The 18,782-nt window shown below is 38.7% G+C and overlaps 1 protein-coding gene across 2 annotated transcripts in view; it reads left to right on the top strand.

Moving 5' to 3' along the window:
• Window positions 1-18,782, top strand: part of SAMD12 (sterile alpha motif domain containing 12) — a 406,706-nt gene that overhangs the window by 156,060 nt on the left and 231,864 nt on the right. Inside the window, exon 3 of one of the 2 annotated variants that reach the window (XM_079143462.1) lies at window positions 8,151-8,250. In XM_079143462.1, coding sequence (XP_078999588.1) covers window positions 8,151-8,250 — 100 coding nt within the window. Of the gene's footprint in view, window positions 1-8,150; window positions 8,281-18,782 lie in introns of both variants that reach the window. The other variant, XM_079143461.1, reaches the window with a different exon arrangement.

The following is an 18,782-nucleotide window of genomic DNA, read 5'->3' as shown; positions in this document are numbered from 1 at the left end:
ATTTTAAATCTGCACAACCCATGGGTAGGAATTAACTGCAGTGTATTGAGAAACATGTTTAGAAAAGTTCAGTGATGGACCCAGTGTGCACAGTTCTAGTGAATGCCAGAGCTGGCCTTCATTCCAGGTCTGCATGATTCCAAATGCCAAGCTTGTTTCATCACATCACTCTCTATGTCCACTGAAACAAAAAAAAAAAAATGAAGAGCTGAGATGTGCGCTATCCTGCTAAGAATTATAGTGCTAGACTACCTCTGCATTTTTGGCTCAGTATATGAGAAATCTAATCGGAGGAAAGGCTGTTTTAGTCCCAACCTTAGAATGTTAGGAGCACAGCTGGGACCTGCACCAGTTTTCTGACACTCAAAGGATGTAGGAGCTGTGATATATGATGACAGACCAGACATTTCTTCTATTCGTTCAACAGGTAATTATTGAGTGCCTGTCTTCTGCCTGGCATTGTTCCAAAGTTTGGGATTCTTCACAAAATAAGACCCCAGCCCTTTTGCAGAGTACAAAGCAGTGAAAAGAGACAGATAATAAACAGATAAAATGAGTGAATTATGTAGCATGTTCAATGATACTTGTCATAAGGAAAGAAACAGTGGGGTGAGGTCATGGGTCCTGGAAGTCCCAGAGAGGAGTTGGCTTTATTTAAAAAGGAGATCAGGATAGAACTTGCTAAGTAGGGAGTATTCAAACAAAGTTTTGAAGGAAGTGAGGAATTAGCCATGGTGTCTAGGGGAAGAGCAAGCTAAGAAGTAGTCATCGTTGGCATTGTTTAGCAACAGCAAGGGAGCAGGAAAATTAATAAAGATGCTGGGTAGCCAGGTGGTGTGAGACCTTGTAAGCCATTTCCAAGATTCAAAATGAAGGCAAGGAAGATACACCTTGGTGGTGTATCAGGTACCCAGGGGCAGCACTCTGGGTGGGGCAAGACAGATTTTCCAGTCAGGAGTGTGGCAGTGCGGGTGATTAGAGAGATGGAGTTCAATGTATTTGAAAGTTGAACCCTCGGGTTTCTCCAGTAGATGAGATGTGGGGTATAAAAGAAAGAGGAATCAATGGTGAATCCAAGATTTCAGGCCTCAACAACAAGAGGAAGTTTCTATCACATAAGAGTTTTTATCAGATGGATTTCTATCAGATGAGATGTTGAAAGTGGCAGATGGAACAGTCTTGGGGGTGAAGAATAGGAGGTTCATCTTGGACACGGTGAGTTTGAGGTATTGACACACTGGATACCTGGACCAGTGAAGTGGTCAGTTGCATGTAGGTTTTGGTAGGGAGAGGAGTGGGCTGGAGACAAAACTGTGGGATGTATCAGCCTATCTAATAGTAAGGAAATAAAAAGACCATGAGACCTAATGGAGAGCACTGGTTTGCTGTGTGAAATCGAAATTAGAGGGTAGCAAGGAAACTTGTTTTGCATTTTTTTAAAGGTGGGTCTCAATCAGTGAGAAAGATAATGAAGGTCTGACTTTAATTTCAGTGTGAAAGAAAACGTTAGACCATGAATGCTGATTAGCTATGAGTGGCCACTTTCATAGGATATACTTTTCTAATGCTTTGAATTTTCAGGGAAAACCTTAAATCTAGATCATTGTTTCCCCAAATTTCTTGTAGCAAAAAAGATGGGACAGGGATAATCATTTTCAATTAGGGAACTGACTGGCATGTAGATTTATCCACATGAAGTTGTTTCAATGCACACACATACACTCACACACACTCTTGCTTATATAACTTGATACAGTCATCAGAGTTTAGCTCTACCAGCCACTATTTGAGGTGTCTTACAGTGAATTGGATTCTCAGATTAAATTTAAACTTGAATTAATTGATTTTTCAAATTCCTTTAAACTTTCAATTTCTGTGAGCCTGTGTTTCTCAGCATTTAGAAATGAAAAAGACCTTCACTAAATTTGATATAGGCAAATTAAGAGAAAATATTTTCTCAAGTTAACTTTACCTGTTTTGCTTTTTAAATACACCACCACAATGATGTCTTAGCACAGTGACCCTCAAACTTAGTCATAGGACTCTGGTATATTCTTCAAAGTCATCAAAGTCATCAAATAATCTTTATTTTTTTTTACCATGGATAACACAAATGTGGGAGAATAACCAATACAGTGGTTAATAAAGACTCAACATGATGAGTTAACACCTGCAACAGAAATTGAGGTCCAGAAAAATCTACATTCAAGATAAGAGATCCTTGGTTTGGCAGCAGATCATTTGTAGAAGACTCCAAATGTCAGATGTCTCAATTGCAGCTTGAGCTTATGATGTGACCCGGTCAGAATAAAGAGTTAGGCTTTCCATCAGTGGATTTCATTGTTGTAGTTAGCACATTTAGCACACTACCTTTTGTAAGAAATAGGAGCTAGTCACAGTGGCTATGGGAGGAAAATGGAAAGTAAAAGGTTTGCAACCGATGCCCTGTGGGTAACAGTTGAAAGAAATCTTACGATGCTGCACAATGTATTTGGGAAAGTTGCTCATGGTGCTTCCACAGTGCTGCTACTTAGGAACTGTTAACCCTGTTCAGAGAGGAGCATCACAGTTTAGGAAGCCAGAAATGATCCAGGTTGCTGTGAAAGCAGCAAAGATGAAAGAATTGTCAACTAGCACTACATTTATCCATCTTTCATTCACCCTCGAGGAAATGTGTTTATCGTTTACCTGGAAACTTTGTAGCAGTGAGATGCCTTCTTTTAGGAAGACATGAAGTTTAACAGCTTTATCCATCATAAGATATTTTGGTTCAAACCAAGAATGAGCCTTAAAAGTAAATCTCAGTCCACCCTGGAATCAGATAAAATAGGTGAGATAAATTTTTAAAAATTTTTCTAGCCACCTCCTTCCAGGAAAGAATTAGAGTGACAGAAGAGGGCACTATTAGTACTCAAAATTAATTAGCTCAAATGCTGAGCATTTCCTCTGCCTCATAGAGGACCTTTCTGCCTTTGTCCAGGTAAATGAACATTAAAAACTGCTAAAGTAGACATCAGTGGTTGATTGTATGTTTCCTTTTTTCCCTCTTATTCCTTCTTCTCCTTTCTCTTTCTGCAATCTTTTTCCTCTTTCTCTTTCTACAATTTTGAGTAAGATGGCACAATGGTAGCCAGCAAAAGAGAGGACAAGTAGCTAAAAAATGAAAGTTGCAAGATCACAAGGGAAGAGAGTTCTTAGAGTTTGCAGATGGTGGCATATAATGAGATTCTGACAAGATGTTTGCCACTCTCTGGTTCTTGGCCATAATGGACCCTTGTCCTGCTATTGGATGGAAACCATCTGAATGTTCTCTACTTTTTCACAATTTACTGATGAGGTCTCATGTAAGTTTGCCTGGTTAAGAGCTTATACGACAATTGGGAACTTAAAATTGCAGTGTTCTCTTGTAAATCAAAACCCAGTAAACTAAAAGAGAATTTATATGGCAAAAAGATAAGTTAAGGGATAATTAAATTAGAAAATAAAATTGAACTTCAAAGGCATTTTGTAATATGTCCTTTCCATACTAACTTCTTTATAGCATTTAATTCTTATTATTTAGCAGAAAAGCTTCACATTTACCTCAGATTACTTAAATCTAAATGCTTTAGAGTTCTTTCCAGCTAAACACAAATCAGAAATTATTATAAAATATAGATGAAGTTATTGTATGAGGGTAAATTAAAATAAGAATCATTTGTAAAAAAAAAAAATTGCAAACAACCTTCCCCTTAGGAATGTGTATTTTGCATAAAGCCTTCCTATAAAATGGAAATTAAAAACATCTGAAATGCATTTTCCTTTTGTCTATAGAAAGGCCAGGACCAATTCAGAAAGGAAATGCCTGGAATTCTGCTTGGTATCATAATGCATGTGGGTTACCATAATAAACTGCCTCCGGCTTCTTTAAGGGCAACAAAACAAACCAAAATTGTCTCCAGGGTTGTAAATCCAGGAATGATGTGGTAGAAGTGAACATGGAGGAAAAAAAAAAAAAAAAAAAAAAAAACTGGAGTAAATGTTTTCTTAATGTTTGCCTTTGGGCAGGATGTTTTTTCTTATTAGCTTACTGTTCCTAGTAAATGTGAAATGTTTTATCTCTGTTTTATGAACTATTATTATCTTGGTTGAGGCTCCTACTGTGAGGAAATTAAAAAAAAATAAATAAAGACTTGGCAGCATATCAGAGAAAATGATCATCTAGTGATGGATGTAAAGGGAGGAAGAGGAGGAGAGAGTAGTGGAACGATGTAGCGCCTTCCAGCCTTCTGTTCCCGCCTTCAGTGGGACATTATGTTAAATGCCATGTGTCTTCCATTGTTGTTCCACTCTGCACACAGAAGCAAACACTGAGATCCTTAAGGACATCTGATGATGCATTCATTCCCCTGCCGCTGGGCATCAGGCCATGACAGTGGAAGGAGGGATTACTGGCTCACCCAGGCTCTATGAGAGTCGAAGCTCAGACTTTATAAAAACATGAAGACTGGCTCTGAGGACCCAGAAACAACTGGAGTCATAATGGCTTAACAAGTTAATGTGCAGCAAACTGTTAACAATTTTATAACTCAACCAAGGCTACGAATCAGCTGATAAATAGGGTCGATACTTTTATTGCCATTTAGTTAGGAGGAGATAAACATCAGTTGTTAATGGTGGGAATCTTTATTCCCCGTTTCATTTGTTATACCAGTTTATATGGAGACATATCCCTCTGGGTTTATAAAATCTTAAGCTTTGTGTTTATTCCTATCCAAACAAGTGATACTGAGTTATTAGCAAGAATATATTCTGAAGGAAAAGTGAACCAGTTCCTTGACTGTTAGCCTCAGAACTACTGAATTTATGATGAAAGGAAAATTTATAACAAATGCATATGTGGTGGGCTGGTAAGGATTGTTCTGAGTTGACTTAGCCACTTTGGGTAAATCTTTAGCTGAAGCCTAGCAGAATGGGTTAGTCTTGGTGTGGAGTCTTCTATTGTGTAGGAAATGAGCCAGTTAAAGAATGACCTTTCAGGAAGAAGGAAGTTTAATATATTGATGTATAAGCAACTCCATCTCCCTGCCTCTCCCATCCTAATTTACAGCCTTCTGTGACTGGTTTATAGGAGTCTTCAAAAAATGTGATTAGCTGTACTTGCAAGAAACTTGCAAGAGTTTCAGGGTAATGATGTGTCAGCTCTCAACTCATTCAGTTAATCTGAAGGAAAGTTTTTAGAGCAGGAGAGAGCCAGATTCAGAGGTGCTGACTTGTGAAACACGGTGGTAAATGCATTGCCACCTGAAAGATCTTAAATGCTGGTTTCCTAATTCTGCAAAGGAAAGATAGTAATGGTGGTCCAAAAAGACTGAACATCAACATCAAGAACAACAACAACAAAAAATACTCATTTGTACTCACCATGCCCAAGGTTCTCCTTTTTTATTAAAATTAAGAAGCAATCAATATGGTTTTCACACAGAGCTTAGAAGGAAAATGGTGGCCCAGACTCAGGACTGAAGTGTGGTGGACAGAGGCAGCCATGCTGATTGATTAGGAGCCACGTAAGCACAACACACTGTGGGGGAAGAGCAGGGAGGGCTGGACCTGAAACTTGCTGAAGAAGAAACAATCAGTGGGCCTGGGAACACAGATTCAGCAAAAATGGTTTATTTCATTAACTCATTCACTTTTTCATTGTGCATATATTAAATTTCTGCAGAGCATCTATTAAATGCAATGTACTCTAGGGAACATAAAGTTGTAGCAGCTGCTCTCCTCACTGAGCATACAATGTAGTATTCTAGTTACTAGGGTTGCAAAACAAATTACCCTAAAACTTGGTAGTGTGCAACAATTATTTATGATGCTCACCAATTATATGAGTCTGGAATTCACTTGGCATAGCAAAGAAATCTTGTCTCTGCATCATGGTGTCTGGGGTCCTCAGGTCCTCAGTGAAAAGATTCAAAGGCTGAGGGTAGAATCATCTGAAGCTTGTTCAATAATTTGTCAGGTGGTTGGGAGTAGCTGTCACCTTAGCTGGAGTATTGGCAAAAACTCTTCTGCATGGTCTCTTCACATGGATTGGGCTTCCTCATAGCATGGCAGCTCTGTTCTAAGAGTAAGTGCCAAGAGTGTGAGCCAGGCAGAAGCTGTCTCTTTTTTATGACTTAGCTTCAGAGGTCACATAACATCAATTCCACTGTATCGCTTGGTCCTGGTGGTCACATACTCGGCTGAAATTCAAGTGGTTAGAAATGTCAATCCCAAATATCAGTGGAAATAAGATCAGTCACACTGAATGAGAAGCACATACATATGTGTGTATATAGTTAAAGATATGTATGACTACATGCACATATGAAATCATATAGTGATATATATATAACCTCACCCTCCTGCACATGTACAAAGTCATATTTGAAAAATAGAATCTGCTGTGCTTAAGAGTGAAAGGGGAAACATATCACTGTACAAGAAAAGTGGTTAAGTACTTTTTTGTGATTATTTTGTGACGACTTAAAGAATCATTCAGTTGGAAATATATTAATAAAAAATAATACCTGAGCACTGTGCTTTCCAAACTGGAATCACTGCATATTCCTCCCACTATGTTTACTATTATCTTCTCACCATGTGTACCATTCTTTCCTTAATTTTTTTTTTAATTGGGGTAGTAAGTCTTTTGTTTTTGTTTTTGTGTTTATTTTTTTAATTCAAATTTGTTTAAAAAGTTAACTTGAGCTGGGTGCAATGGCACATGCCTGTAATTCCAGCGGCTCAGGAAGCTGAGGCAGGAGGATCGGGAGTTCAAAGCCACCCTCAACAACAGTGGGGTGCTAAGCAACTCAGTGAGACCCTGTCTCTAAATAAAATACAAAATAGGTCTGGGGACGTGGCTCAGTGGTTGAGTGTCCCTGTGTTCAATCCCTGGTACCCCACCCCCCTGCAAAAAAAAGCAAACTAGATATTACTACAGAAAATGAATTATATTTTATTTGCCATAAAGTAAAGGTTGCCTCAAACGTAATCGAAGTAAAAAGAAGAATAATCAGATGTAACTAGATTCGCTGCTTTCTATTACAGGTTCTGAAACCTGCTCTTTGTTAAAAAAAAAAAAAAATATTAGGTAGTGTTTGAAGGATGCTAAATCACACTCCTTCCAAATTAAGGCTTTTTCCTTGCCTTAATCTGAAAGATGGAAAGAGAAGTAGAAGAAAATGATACCTAGTGAGAAGGGCAGTGATATTTAAGGGCTGATCTTTGTACCACTCAAGACCCTTTAAAGAACTATCAGTATGAGAGACCTACTTTTTTGGCAAACCACTGATCCAGAGTGATAAATATTGATGCTAATGCTTTCATCTCACCTAAACCGAATGCCTGAGATCCAGGCCCTGACAAAGTCAATGCTTATTAATAAATGTATTTGCAATCCACCTTTTCTCAAAGGCTGGGACCTTTACACCTCTGTGTGTTTTTATATTTTCCCTTAGAAACACATCTCTGAAAGAACCAGTGAGCAATAAAAGGCCTTGACTAGCTGGCTTCTGTATAAAGCCTAACTACTCTGTTATCTTATTACCATTCTCTACATGCTGGCAGAATTGACTGTTGGCTTCCCCACTGTGGCATAACTAATGGTCCTAGGCTTTATAGGGTCACCCTAAGTCCAGATCCTGCAGGCCATCTTGCACTTTTTAGTATGCAAGTATCTAAATCCTATAGCTTTCAGTCCTAAAATAATTATTCGCACCTGCTGGGGCAAGCACCGTATTAGGCCCTAGGGATGTTGGAGACAAGAGATGGATGCATTCTTTGAGTAGAGAGAAAGGTCCTTGGGGGCTGCAATTTTATCCTTAAATTTAATTACTTGCTTAGTAACCCCATTATCTTGTTGTTAGAATTTTTAGTAGAAAACACGACTTCCTAGGGTTTTCTCCCAGTAGAGATGATAACTCAAGAATAAGTATAATTTTCATGGCCTCCCCTTCCGGGACCTTTTCTTTGTGGTTTTTAACAATACTGAGGTCTGTAGAGGTTACAAGGAAGACAAGAGCCAGATAATTATCATCAGGGAATCCTCTCTCCAGGACTTTCAACCTAGTGCTTTCCTAGTCGCACGGCCGGCATTAACAGACCTTCTTTTTCTTCTTTACTTATAGTCATCTACAGTGAAGCTGTCAAAACCAGTGGCTCTATGGACCCAGCAGGACGTCTGCAAGTGGTTGAAGAAACATTGTCCGAATCAGTATCAGATCTACAGTGAGTCATTCAAACAGCATGACATAACTGGTAAAGTATGCAGTATCCGAGATATTTCACCCCACCCCCACCCCATCATGACAGCCTTTCCCTTAGCTTTTCCGGGAAACAGCCTCTTCATGCTAAAACCTTCTGGCATGGGGTTACTCTAAAAGGGTGATAAACTCCAGATTCACATGAACCCTGATATTTAACAAATGTAAGTGATTTTGAGGGAAAACTGAGAATTTGAGTGTCTAATATAAAAGTGTATTCAAGGTGAGGAATTGGGGGATTCTGAAGAAAAGAAGAGCAAAGCAATCCTAGAGAGAAGAGGAAGTCCTCCAAAGCAACTTGGTTATAGGACCCCTATAAGGATCTAAGCAGGAAAGTTTTCTAGATAGGAAAATCTCTTTATTTCTTATTTCTAGTGTTATTTTAGTTAAAGCTTATTGACTTTTTTCACTGGTGAGCTCTTCTTTCATATTCCAATATGTAGCAAAGTCTATGGTGGGAAGTCACTTTTCCTGCCGCTCATAGTCTAGCCATCACTTCTCTGAGGACCATCCTCTTGTGTCCACACCCTGTGATGTTCCAAATTTCTGAGTGAAGTATAATACTAATCAGTACCCCTCTGATGAATTCCTTTAAGAGACAAACTAAGACTTGGTTTAGATCGAGTATTGGAGTACTATATAAGGAATTGAGAGGCATTTGGAAGCAGAAAATAGGACCGTAGAGTGAACTGCAAGGCCCTTCAGTCAGTCTTTCAGCTGGGGGCTGAGATGGAGCAAGCATACCACCCACCATGGCAACAGATTGGAGTGGGGGGTCTTTTCCCAGCCTCACCTGCCCTCCTGCCCTGAGGCTCTACCTCTATCCACTGTCCACAAACATTACAATGAAAGTAAATCTGAAGAACACCACTCTAAGGGCTTTGTATGGGAGAAATGTTGAGAAGTCTGAGTCTAGTCCAGATCTTTCCTCTCCTTTGAGAGAAAACCGATGCCTCCCTGGGAGAGTGGCTTGCTGTGGAATATCTGAGCACTCCAAACTCCAACCCTTTTTCCAAACCCACCACCTACCTTGAGAAACCCTAATCCCTCTCCCTGCCCTAGTTACTCCTATTGTTTTGAGAAGGGACACTTTAGCAGAAAACTTTTCTTTTTGCTGTATACTTCTTTCCCTGGAGCAGGAATGGGTTGATGGTTTTCAAAATGTGTTTCTCAGAGTCCTTGACTGCCAAAGGAGAAGGGCAGTGCTTTCTGGGCCGAGGTAGGTGTGTCACTCAAACCAGTTCCCTTTACATCTGTTTGACGTATTCCATTCATACAGAAAACTCAATTTGTGAGGAGGGTTCTAACACTAAATATGTCGTAAAAGCTGAGCTAGATTATTTTAGATTTCTGCTAATCAAGTTGACAATGTCTAAATAGACGAAGAACACCCTCGGGGTAGCTCAAGCTGAGTCCTTAAGAGAGTTAAATTCTCAAGCATTAAAGTGGTCCATCATTACACTTTGTATCTCCCCTCAGCTAGAGCTAATGAACTTTTTGGATGAGGTTCCAGAAGTCCTGAAGGCAGAGAGGATGCTTAGCTTAGATTACAGTTGTCTGGATTTTATTTTTTTTGTTGATCCTGTAAGTATATAGGAGAAGTCCAGAGAGGGGCAGTTGTTCTATCCCACAAAGTGAGCAGTCAGTCAGTAACCATTTGACTGATTAGAGTGACTGTTTAATGTCCCTTAATGCTTGTGTGACAGTCATGGCAAAGCCTCTTCACGATCTTATTTGAGAGCAGTGCTATCCCTTATTGGGGATGAGCGTTATGTGGAGAGAGAGAGAGAGGCTTCTGAATGGCTTGAGGAAGGTGAGCCACACACCGCTCAGGATGAAAGATCTCATGCTTCAGTGCTTATGGGGTAAAAGGCCCACTTCCCAAGGCTCTGTGCCATGTGACCTGAGAAAAGTGCGAGGCAATGAGGTGTGTGGTCAAACAGTGTCACTTTGCTGTTGGTGGCACTCTTGGCCACAGGAAACACCTCTGCGCTGGGGAAAATGCAGTTCTCTTGGGATATTGAGCAAACTGCTCACCCTGGGCCAGTTGTTCAACTTTACTTCTTCATCTCCCAAATAAAGATCCTAATGGTATCTGTCTCAGAGGGTGGTCACGAAGGTTAAATGAATAATAGGGTCAACCATGGACTTAGACCTTCTGCCTGCCGTGTCCTGCTGTTATCCATATCATGTGTCATCTGGAGGTGTTGAAAAACATACCCTTCCTTCTGAGAGAAGCCTATTTTCTGGCAAGCAAGGAAAGGGAATTGGGAACTTGGGGAACAGAGAGAATAATTTCAGATTAACATTTGATCCACATCTGTTTGACTTTCACCTGTTGGAGGCCTCAGAATCCCACTCTTCCCCTGTTCTCTGGCCCTTAGCTCCCTTGGAATGAATGTACAGTAGAATGATCCTAAGGGTCAGGTGGTCAGAAGATGGTTTCCAGGACTCGAATCAGTGATTATCAGACCCATAATGCTGGAATTGGTGAAAATCTCAGGCTAGCATGACAACCAGGGCAAAGTGTCTATAAAAAATTCAAGATGTGCCAGGCATGGTGGCGCACACCTGTTAATCCCAGTGACTTGGGAGACTGAGGCAGAGAATCTTGAGTTCAAAGCCAGCCTCAGCAGCTTAGCAAGGTCCTCGGCAACTTGGTGAGACCCTGTCTCAAATTAAAATATAAAAAGGACTGGGATGTGGCTCAGTGGTTAAGCATCCCTGGGTTCAATTCCCAGTACCAGAAGGAAAAAAAAATCAAGATACATGGACAAAGTAAAGCTCAGCACCACCTCATCTGTACATCTGTACAGATGTAGAGTGACTCAGGGAGAAGACAGGGGAGTGGTTCCAAAGGCCAGATCCAAGCCCAGAGCTGCAACATCACTGTGTGACTTTGTAAAGGCTGCTAGATCACTTGCATTTTCTTCAGATATAAAAAGGAGATGATTATAACATTTGCCTCATCATGGTTTTGTGGAGGGAGTCTGGGGTCACCCCAAGCATACGGTGAGTGTGAACTGCCGCTGTGCTTCCAAGTGCTTCCCTGACTTCTGTGAAAACAACACAACACACAGAAGCAGTGTTGAGTTCATCTAGCTGTTATCCTGATAATTGGGAAAGAGCACCTAGGTGGAAACAAAAGTCTGGGCTGGTAAATACCCTGTGCTAATCTGCAAGGCTGCGAACAAGAGCATTCAAGAGTCTCTTGTTTGTGCTTAGATTCTCCCAAGTGCTGCTGTTCATTTATTTTTCTTAAAGCAAGGATTTTCAGTATCATGCTTATTAGGGAAACATGTTATTTCAACACAACATAAACATCCCTTGATTTACAGGCAGATGGTCCGGTGATGGTATATAAAAAGAACATACACTAAATAGAAAGATAAAAGAGAAAGAGAAAGATGATACAGAGAGGTATTTTCTAATCATAGGCCTGAGTCAAATCTTCTACTGTCGTTCACCCCAACCTTGTAAGACATAGTAGCTGCATAATGTTTTGCAAGTTAGTTTCTCTTCAGTAGAATGAGAATAATGTTTATCTTAAAAAGTTGCTGGGAAGATTAAACAGGATGACACACGTGAAGGGCCTAGCTTAATGCTGACATTCATCCCATTTAGCAAGTATTTATGGGGCATCGACCAGGTGCAGAGTTTTAGGAGTAAGTAAATAAGATTGTCAATGATCCATGTAGAGAAAAACTTGTCCATAGAAAACTATGTATCATTGTCTATATCACACCATTTCGTGTTATCTAATTGATTCTAGGGAGTTATCTTACAACTACATAAGTTGTAGATGACTGACAGCAATATAGTAGCCCCCCCATCCTTGGTTTTGCTTTTTGTGGTTTTAGTTATAGACAATCAACAATTAAATGGAAAATTCCATATTTTGAGAGAGATCACATGCATGTGACTTTTACAACAGTGCACAGTTATAATTGTTCTGTTCTATCCATTATTGCTGTTGATCTCGTACTGTAACTATAAATTAAACTTCATCCTAAGTATATATATGTAGGAAAAAACATGCTATATATAGGGTTTGGTACCATCTGTGGTTTCAGGCAGCTACAGCAGAGTCTTGGAACATATGCCCTGTGGAAAAGGAGAAACTATACTACAACAAAATTCTTGACTATTGACATGTAAATTCTGTTCCACAGAGGTTTAGATGACTTTCCTAGGCACTGCAGAAGAAGTGGGCTTACCTCCATTTGCAGATTAATTTCAGCCTCCCAGATCTTTAATTGTGTCTGCTGTTTGGATTCTCTCTTAAACTAGTTGTAACATCTTACCAGTTTCCTCATTAGTGAGTTAAATCTAAATCTTAATCGCACATTCATTTGTATGAGGACCATCATTTTAACCTTTTTTGAAAATTAACCTTGGTAGTTTAAAAAACATTGTTGTATTTATGTTTTTACAAACATTTCCACTACATTAACATTTTTCTTATGCTTTTGTTTGAAGGGCTTTAAATTCAAAACAAATTCCTCCCCCACCCCCAGATATGTTTTAATCCACCCAGTGTTCAAAACCTTTTGTAAATTTCCCATTAGAATTTCTTATTATTTCATTGTGTCCAGAAAACACCTGCTATTTTGTGGCAGATGTGTTTAATCAGAAGAGAGGCTACGTATGTTAACTCTGCAGAAGCATTCTTTCAAAGGAGTACGATGGTTAGAATACCAGAGAGGCAATAGGATATATAGATTTAAATCATCAGATTAGATTTGAAGGAAAGAAATTTGTCTATTTTCCTGTGCTTGCAAGATTCTTTCCCCAGCTTTCTGAGGCCTGGCCCAGAATGCTGATGAGGAAGCTCTACTGGGACCAGGTGAAAGCTCACAGGCAACTTTCAGATTCTCTTTTATGCACAGTTAAGAATCTTTTCAGGTTTGAGGAGATTTCAGCCCCTAGCTGTGCCTGGTATTCTTCCTATGGCTAAGTCCCCTCCACTCCCTTTCCTTCAAATCCTCCATCTGTGAAGGGCTCTTTCCCCTGCTAACTTAAAAGAGTTATTTTCATGGGTGAAGTACTTAGAACTCCTGAGAATATAAAATATTTTTTAAAAGCTACCTTGAATGTGTAAAGGGTTTCCTTGGATCTGCTTCATGGAACAACAGTGGGTATCCTTCAGACGTCTGCAGGAACAGTTATCCTATGCGTATCCCCTATAAACAGCCCATATTGATTTGTCATATTTCTAAATGATCTCCTACAAAATAGATGAATACCTCCGCTCCTTTTTTGTCTTTCAACCGTTGCCGTTTGTACCTTTCCCCTTTTAAAATTATTCCACTGAGAAGTAGCACCCTGAAATTTGCCAGTTCTACTTAATGCTATTGAATAAAGGGAAACCACTTTGTCTCTTTCAGCCCTTTGGAATGTGGCTCTGTGCATTTGCTAACATAACGTTGTTCCATTCAGTGCTGATTTTTTCTGAGCTTTTGTACCCCTTGATCCTTCTGCTATTGTCTTCTCAGTCTTTTATTATGGTGAGAGTTCCCCATAGAGACCAATGGGGTGTGTAGTTAACAAGTGTCAAAAGGAGTAGAATAATTACTCTATGTGATGTACCTATGAGAATTCTACTTAGTAGAATCCAGTGTAACCAAATACAATGGGAATGGATTTAACTACCGCGGTGCCTCCTCTGCACATTTTCTCGTCTTCATTGCTTTTCCCTCTGGATGTTGTGTTCTACTTTTCTATATCTTTGTACTTCTTGCCATTTCTCTTTCACGCGAACTGCTCTGTGCTTTGTACGAAGCCTCCAGCTTTATTTTAGATCTGCATAGTAAAGTTCCTGACAGGATTAGGGCCTGAGTTATTTCTCATAAGTTCATTTTCCAATAATAGCCTTTCTTCTTTGTTTTGAATCCATTTTGTTGGAAAGCTTCCTAAATTTCTACTTCCGATAACTTACTTTTTGAAAAAATATCTCTCAGTGTTCTTAAATGGAGGGTGCCAAATGGGGTTTTCTGGATGGTTTCTGGAGGAGAGGCTTCTGAATGTTGGAAAGGGCAGTGAGTGCCATCCAAAGTTCTACAGGGTCAATAAAAAAATATTCCTTTCATTGAGAAATAAACGCAGGACTTAGGAAAATGGATGTCGGTGCCCACTTCATTCCTGATGAAGCTTTTCAGAGAATGACATTTAGTTCTTTAGACAAAAGGATTTGCTAAGAATATTTCCTCTCGGAGTCAAGCATCCTAGTTGCTGGCACACCAGGGCACTCGTTCAGTTCGTGACATAAGCAACTAAATCAAGATACATGAGTCCCTAGAGGGGACAGAACATGGGACTGAGCTGAGCCCAGGGAGGGCAGGAGAGTGTCCAGGGGCATTAGTCGGTGGAAACCCTCCCCCACCCCATCTCTACCCCTAATCTGGATATCCCTCAGGAGTTCAACCAGATGTCTGCCTATCTGAGCCTTCCAGCATTCCTGCTGCATGGTGGGCCAGCTCAGCTGAAGCACCTCAAGCATTCATAGTTAAAAAGCACCCTCCTTTTCTGCTCTGTGTTCTGAACTTCTGTGCTGGAGCTGGAGGTCATGGTGTTTTGTTTCCTTTCCTCCCGTCTCCTCTCAGCAGCAGGCCTATTAACAGCTTTGAGGGCTCTCAAATGCCATACTCTCTCTACCATCCTCCAACCTAGCCATTAACCTAGATAATCCCAATTTTCCTTCAACTTGGGTTTAGATCCCAGCTCCTACAGAAAATCCTCCTTAATTCTCATTTTGGATTAGGTCTGCGATCCCACAAGTCTGGGGATAAGCCTTATGGTTGGATTTATCACACATTAAGTTGATAGTTGAAAATGATTAGCAGGTTCATACTGAGGTTTAATTGAAATATACTCCTAGGTCCACTGCCCAGGAAAGCCACAGATGACTGCCACCATGATAGATTCTTTTTGCCAGGCCTCTGAGGAACCATGGCACCATTGTCCAGTCCTTTCCTTCATCCCAGTGGACTGTCGATCAGATATCCCAAAATGCTGCCTTTCAAGTTCTTCCTTTGTCTCTAGTAGATTCCTTCCTTCTTCTACATTGAGCAGATAGAGGCAGTCCAATTGGATTTCCCTAAAAGTTCTAACCCTCTACCTTCTCTATGCTTCAGAAGACATTCTTCTACAAACTTTTTCTCACTCTTCTTTAGCCAGGCATCCCCTGTATCCTCTGGATAATTGTTTCCTCCATTACATTGATCTTCTTGTCTTCCCTCTAAATGTGCTGACTTCCTCTCTTCTCACTCAGCATTTCCATCCTAACCCTTGACCAGCCTATTTCTATTCAATTCATTTATGAATCATAGTCAATTCATTTGTTTAAAAATATAATATCACCCCTACCTCAGTTCAAGCAGAAAATTACACCCAGCAACTTCAGAATAGACACTCTTTTCAAGTTCTTGAGAATTTTTTAACCTGATATATTATATTGCCAGGCATAGCTAAATAAGTTTCAAAAAAAATCTGGCCTCTTACAGGGTAAACATTCTCTGACAGGATTAAATTAGAAATCATACAAGATATCGAGAAATTCCCAAATACTTAAAAACTTAACATATATCCAAGTGACTACATGAATGGAGAAAAAGAAAATCACAAAAGTAATTAGAAAATGTTTTGAGCTGAATACTAGAATCATATTTTTCAAACATTTGTATGGTGCATCTATAGCAGAACTTAGAGGAAAATTATAGCATTAAATGTTATATTGAAAAAGATATAATTGATATCAGTAAATTAAATTTTCATCATAGAAATTAGAAAAGAATGAACACACTTTTTACAAAGTGAGTAGAAGGAAAGAATTAATGAATTTAACAGTTAAACCAAAGAAAACATGAGCAGTAGAGAAAATTTTACAAAGGTGAAGCAGGGTTAATAAGATCAGTAAAATTGATGAATGGCTGGCTAGATAGAACAAGAAAAAAAGAGGGAGATTTTATCAAGAAAGAAGGTAGGTCATTACTAATTTTTTTACATACATTAAAAAATTAGAAAATATTATGAACAAGTTTATGTGAGTATACTTACTAGCTTGTATGAAATGAACAGATTTCTCAAAAAGCACAACTTAAAATGGCCTCAAAAAGGATAGAAAATCTAAGTGGCCACATCTCTTTCAAATGAACTAACTAACAAAACAAAACAAAAGAAAAACAACAACAACAACAACAAAAAAAACCTCTAAGCCCAGAAGCCTTTTCTAGTGAATTCAAACACTCAAGAAGGAATTAATACTAATTGTCACAAATTCTTTCAAGAAGTAGAGGAAAAGGAGGATATTTCCAGTTTCATTTTATTAGATCACAATAACCCTGATACCAAAACCTGTCAAAGATATAAAGAATAGTATGGTATAGACCAATATCACTCATCAACATAGGCCTAAAATTCCTTGACTTTTGTATTTGTATTTATATTTTTACAGTTTTCTGTAATCCAGCTTACAGAATACATACATGCTTACATACTATAATCAACAGCTGAGAGGGCTTTTAGGAGATACCCTGGGAATGGGAAGTAAGGAAGGGGCAAGAGACAAAAGTAAAGCTCTACTTCTATAGGATAAACTGAAATGCTATTCAAGAGACATTCCAGAGATACTGATCCCCTAAAGGACTGGGATATCAGTTAAAAATATCCTTGCTCCATGATCTAAAGTTACTCTAATAGGCTAGAGTAGTCACAGCAGTAAGTTATGACTGAGAGAGCCTGAAGGTACAGATTCTGTCTGAGGAGCAGTGCAAAAGGAAGAACCAAAGCCAAGAGGTGATAGAAAATCAGGCCCAGAAGATTTGAAATGTCTTACAGCCTATGACTGTCACAAACAAAGCAGCTCATCTCTTGGCCAGGGGAGCATATGTCCTTATGATAAACACCTAATTAATACAGTTTTCTATTGCTAGGTAAATGTCCAGCTTTCACTAAAAAATTTGTAAGGCATGACAAGAGGCACAAAAAAAAAAAAAAAAAAAAAAAAAGAAAATCAGCCTAAAGAGACAAATCAATCAACAAAACTAGTTAGTTTTAACTATGACATTGATACTGGATTTGTCAGAAATGAAAGTTAAAATAACTATGTTTAATTTAGTATATTAAAGGCTCTAATGTAAAAAGCAAACTATATACAAGAACTGATAAATAATGTAAGCAAAGAAATGGAAACATAAAAGACCAAAAGAAAATGCTGTAAATTAAAACAACCTAAGAACCTATGCAAGAACAGAGTCCCTTCAATGGGATCATTGGTAGACTTAAGACACCCAAGGAAGGAATCAGTGGACTTAAAGATAGATCTGTTGTAATTGCCCAAAATCTATTAATATGGTGAATTACGTTTATTGATTTCCTGATGTTGAACCAACCTTGCATCCCTGGGATGAAACCCACTTGATCATGGTGCACTATCTTTTTAATATGTTTTTGTATGCGATTTGCTAAAATTTTGTTGAGAATTTTTGCGTCGATGTTCATTAAGGATATTGGTCTGAAATTTTCTTTCCTTGATGAGTCTCTGTCTGGTTTAGGTATCAGTGTGATATTGGCTTCATAGAATGAGTTTCGGAGGGTTCCCTCCTCTTCTATTTTATGGAATACTTTGAGAAGTATTGGAATGAGCTCTTCCTTAAAGGTTTTGTAGAACTCGGCTGAGAACCCATCTGGTCCCGGACTTTTCTTTGTTGGTAGGCTTTTGATGACTTCTTCTATTTCAGTACTTGAAATTGGTCTATTTAAATTGTTTATGTCCTCCTCATTCAGTTTAGGCAATTCATATGTCTCTAGAAACCTGTTGATGTCTTCGAAATTTTCTATTTTGTTGGAGTATAGATTTTCAAAATAGCTTCTAATTATGTTTTGTATTTCCATCCTGTCTGTTGTGATATTTCCTTGTTCATTCCGAATTTTAGTGATTTGGGTTTTCTCTCGTCTTCTCTTTGTTAGTGTGGCTAAAGGTTTATCAATTTTGTTTATTTTTTCGAAGAACCAACTATTTATTTTGTCAATTTTTTGTATTGTTTCTTTTGTTTCAATTTCATTGATTTCAGCTCTGAGTTTAACTATTTCCTGTCTTCTACTACTTTTGGTGCTGTTCAAAATCAAATACAAAGGCGAAAATGAATGAAAACACAGAGCAAAATATCCAGTAACTAGAACATATTAAGAAATGTGACATATGCATTATTAGAATACCAGGAAGAGAATGGAGAGCAGAAAAAATACTTTCAGTAATAATGACAGATATTAAACGACATATCCAAAAAGTGCAGAGAACATCAAGTAAAATAAATACCCAAACATTCACACCTAGGCATATCATGTTAAAACAACCCACTTCTCAAAAAAGACAGATGAAATCCTAAGAGAAATCAGATTTTTATCCCATTTTTATTGGTAGGTTATAGTTGTACATAATGGTGGGATTGGTGTTACATATTTGTACACATACATGCACACAGTTTATAAGAATATAAT

The sequence above is a fragment of the Sciurus vulgaris genome (assembly GCF_902686455.1).
Source record: "Sciurus vulgaris genome assembly, chromosome: 1".
NCBI lineage: Eukaryota > Metazoa > Chordata > Mammalia > Rodentia > Sciuridae > Sciurus > Sciurus vulgaris.
This window is presented reverse-complemented; position numbering and strand designations above follow the sequence as displayed.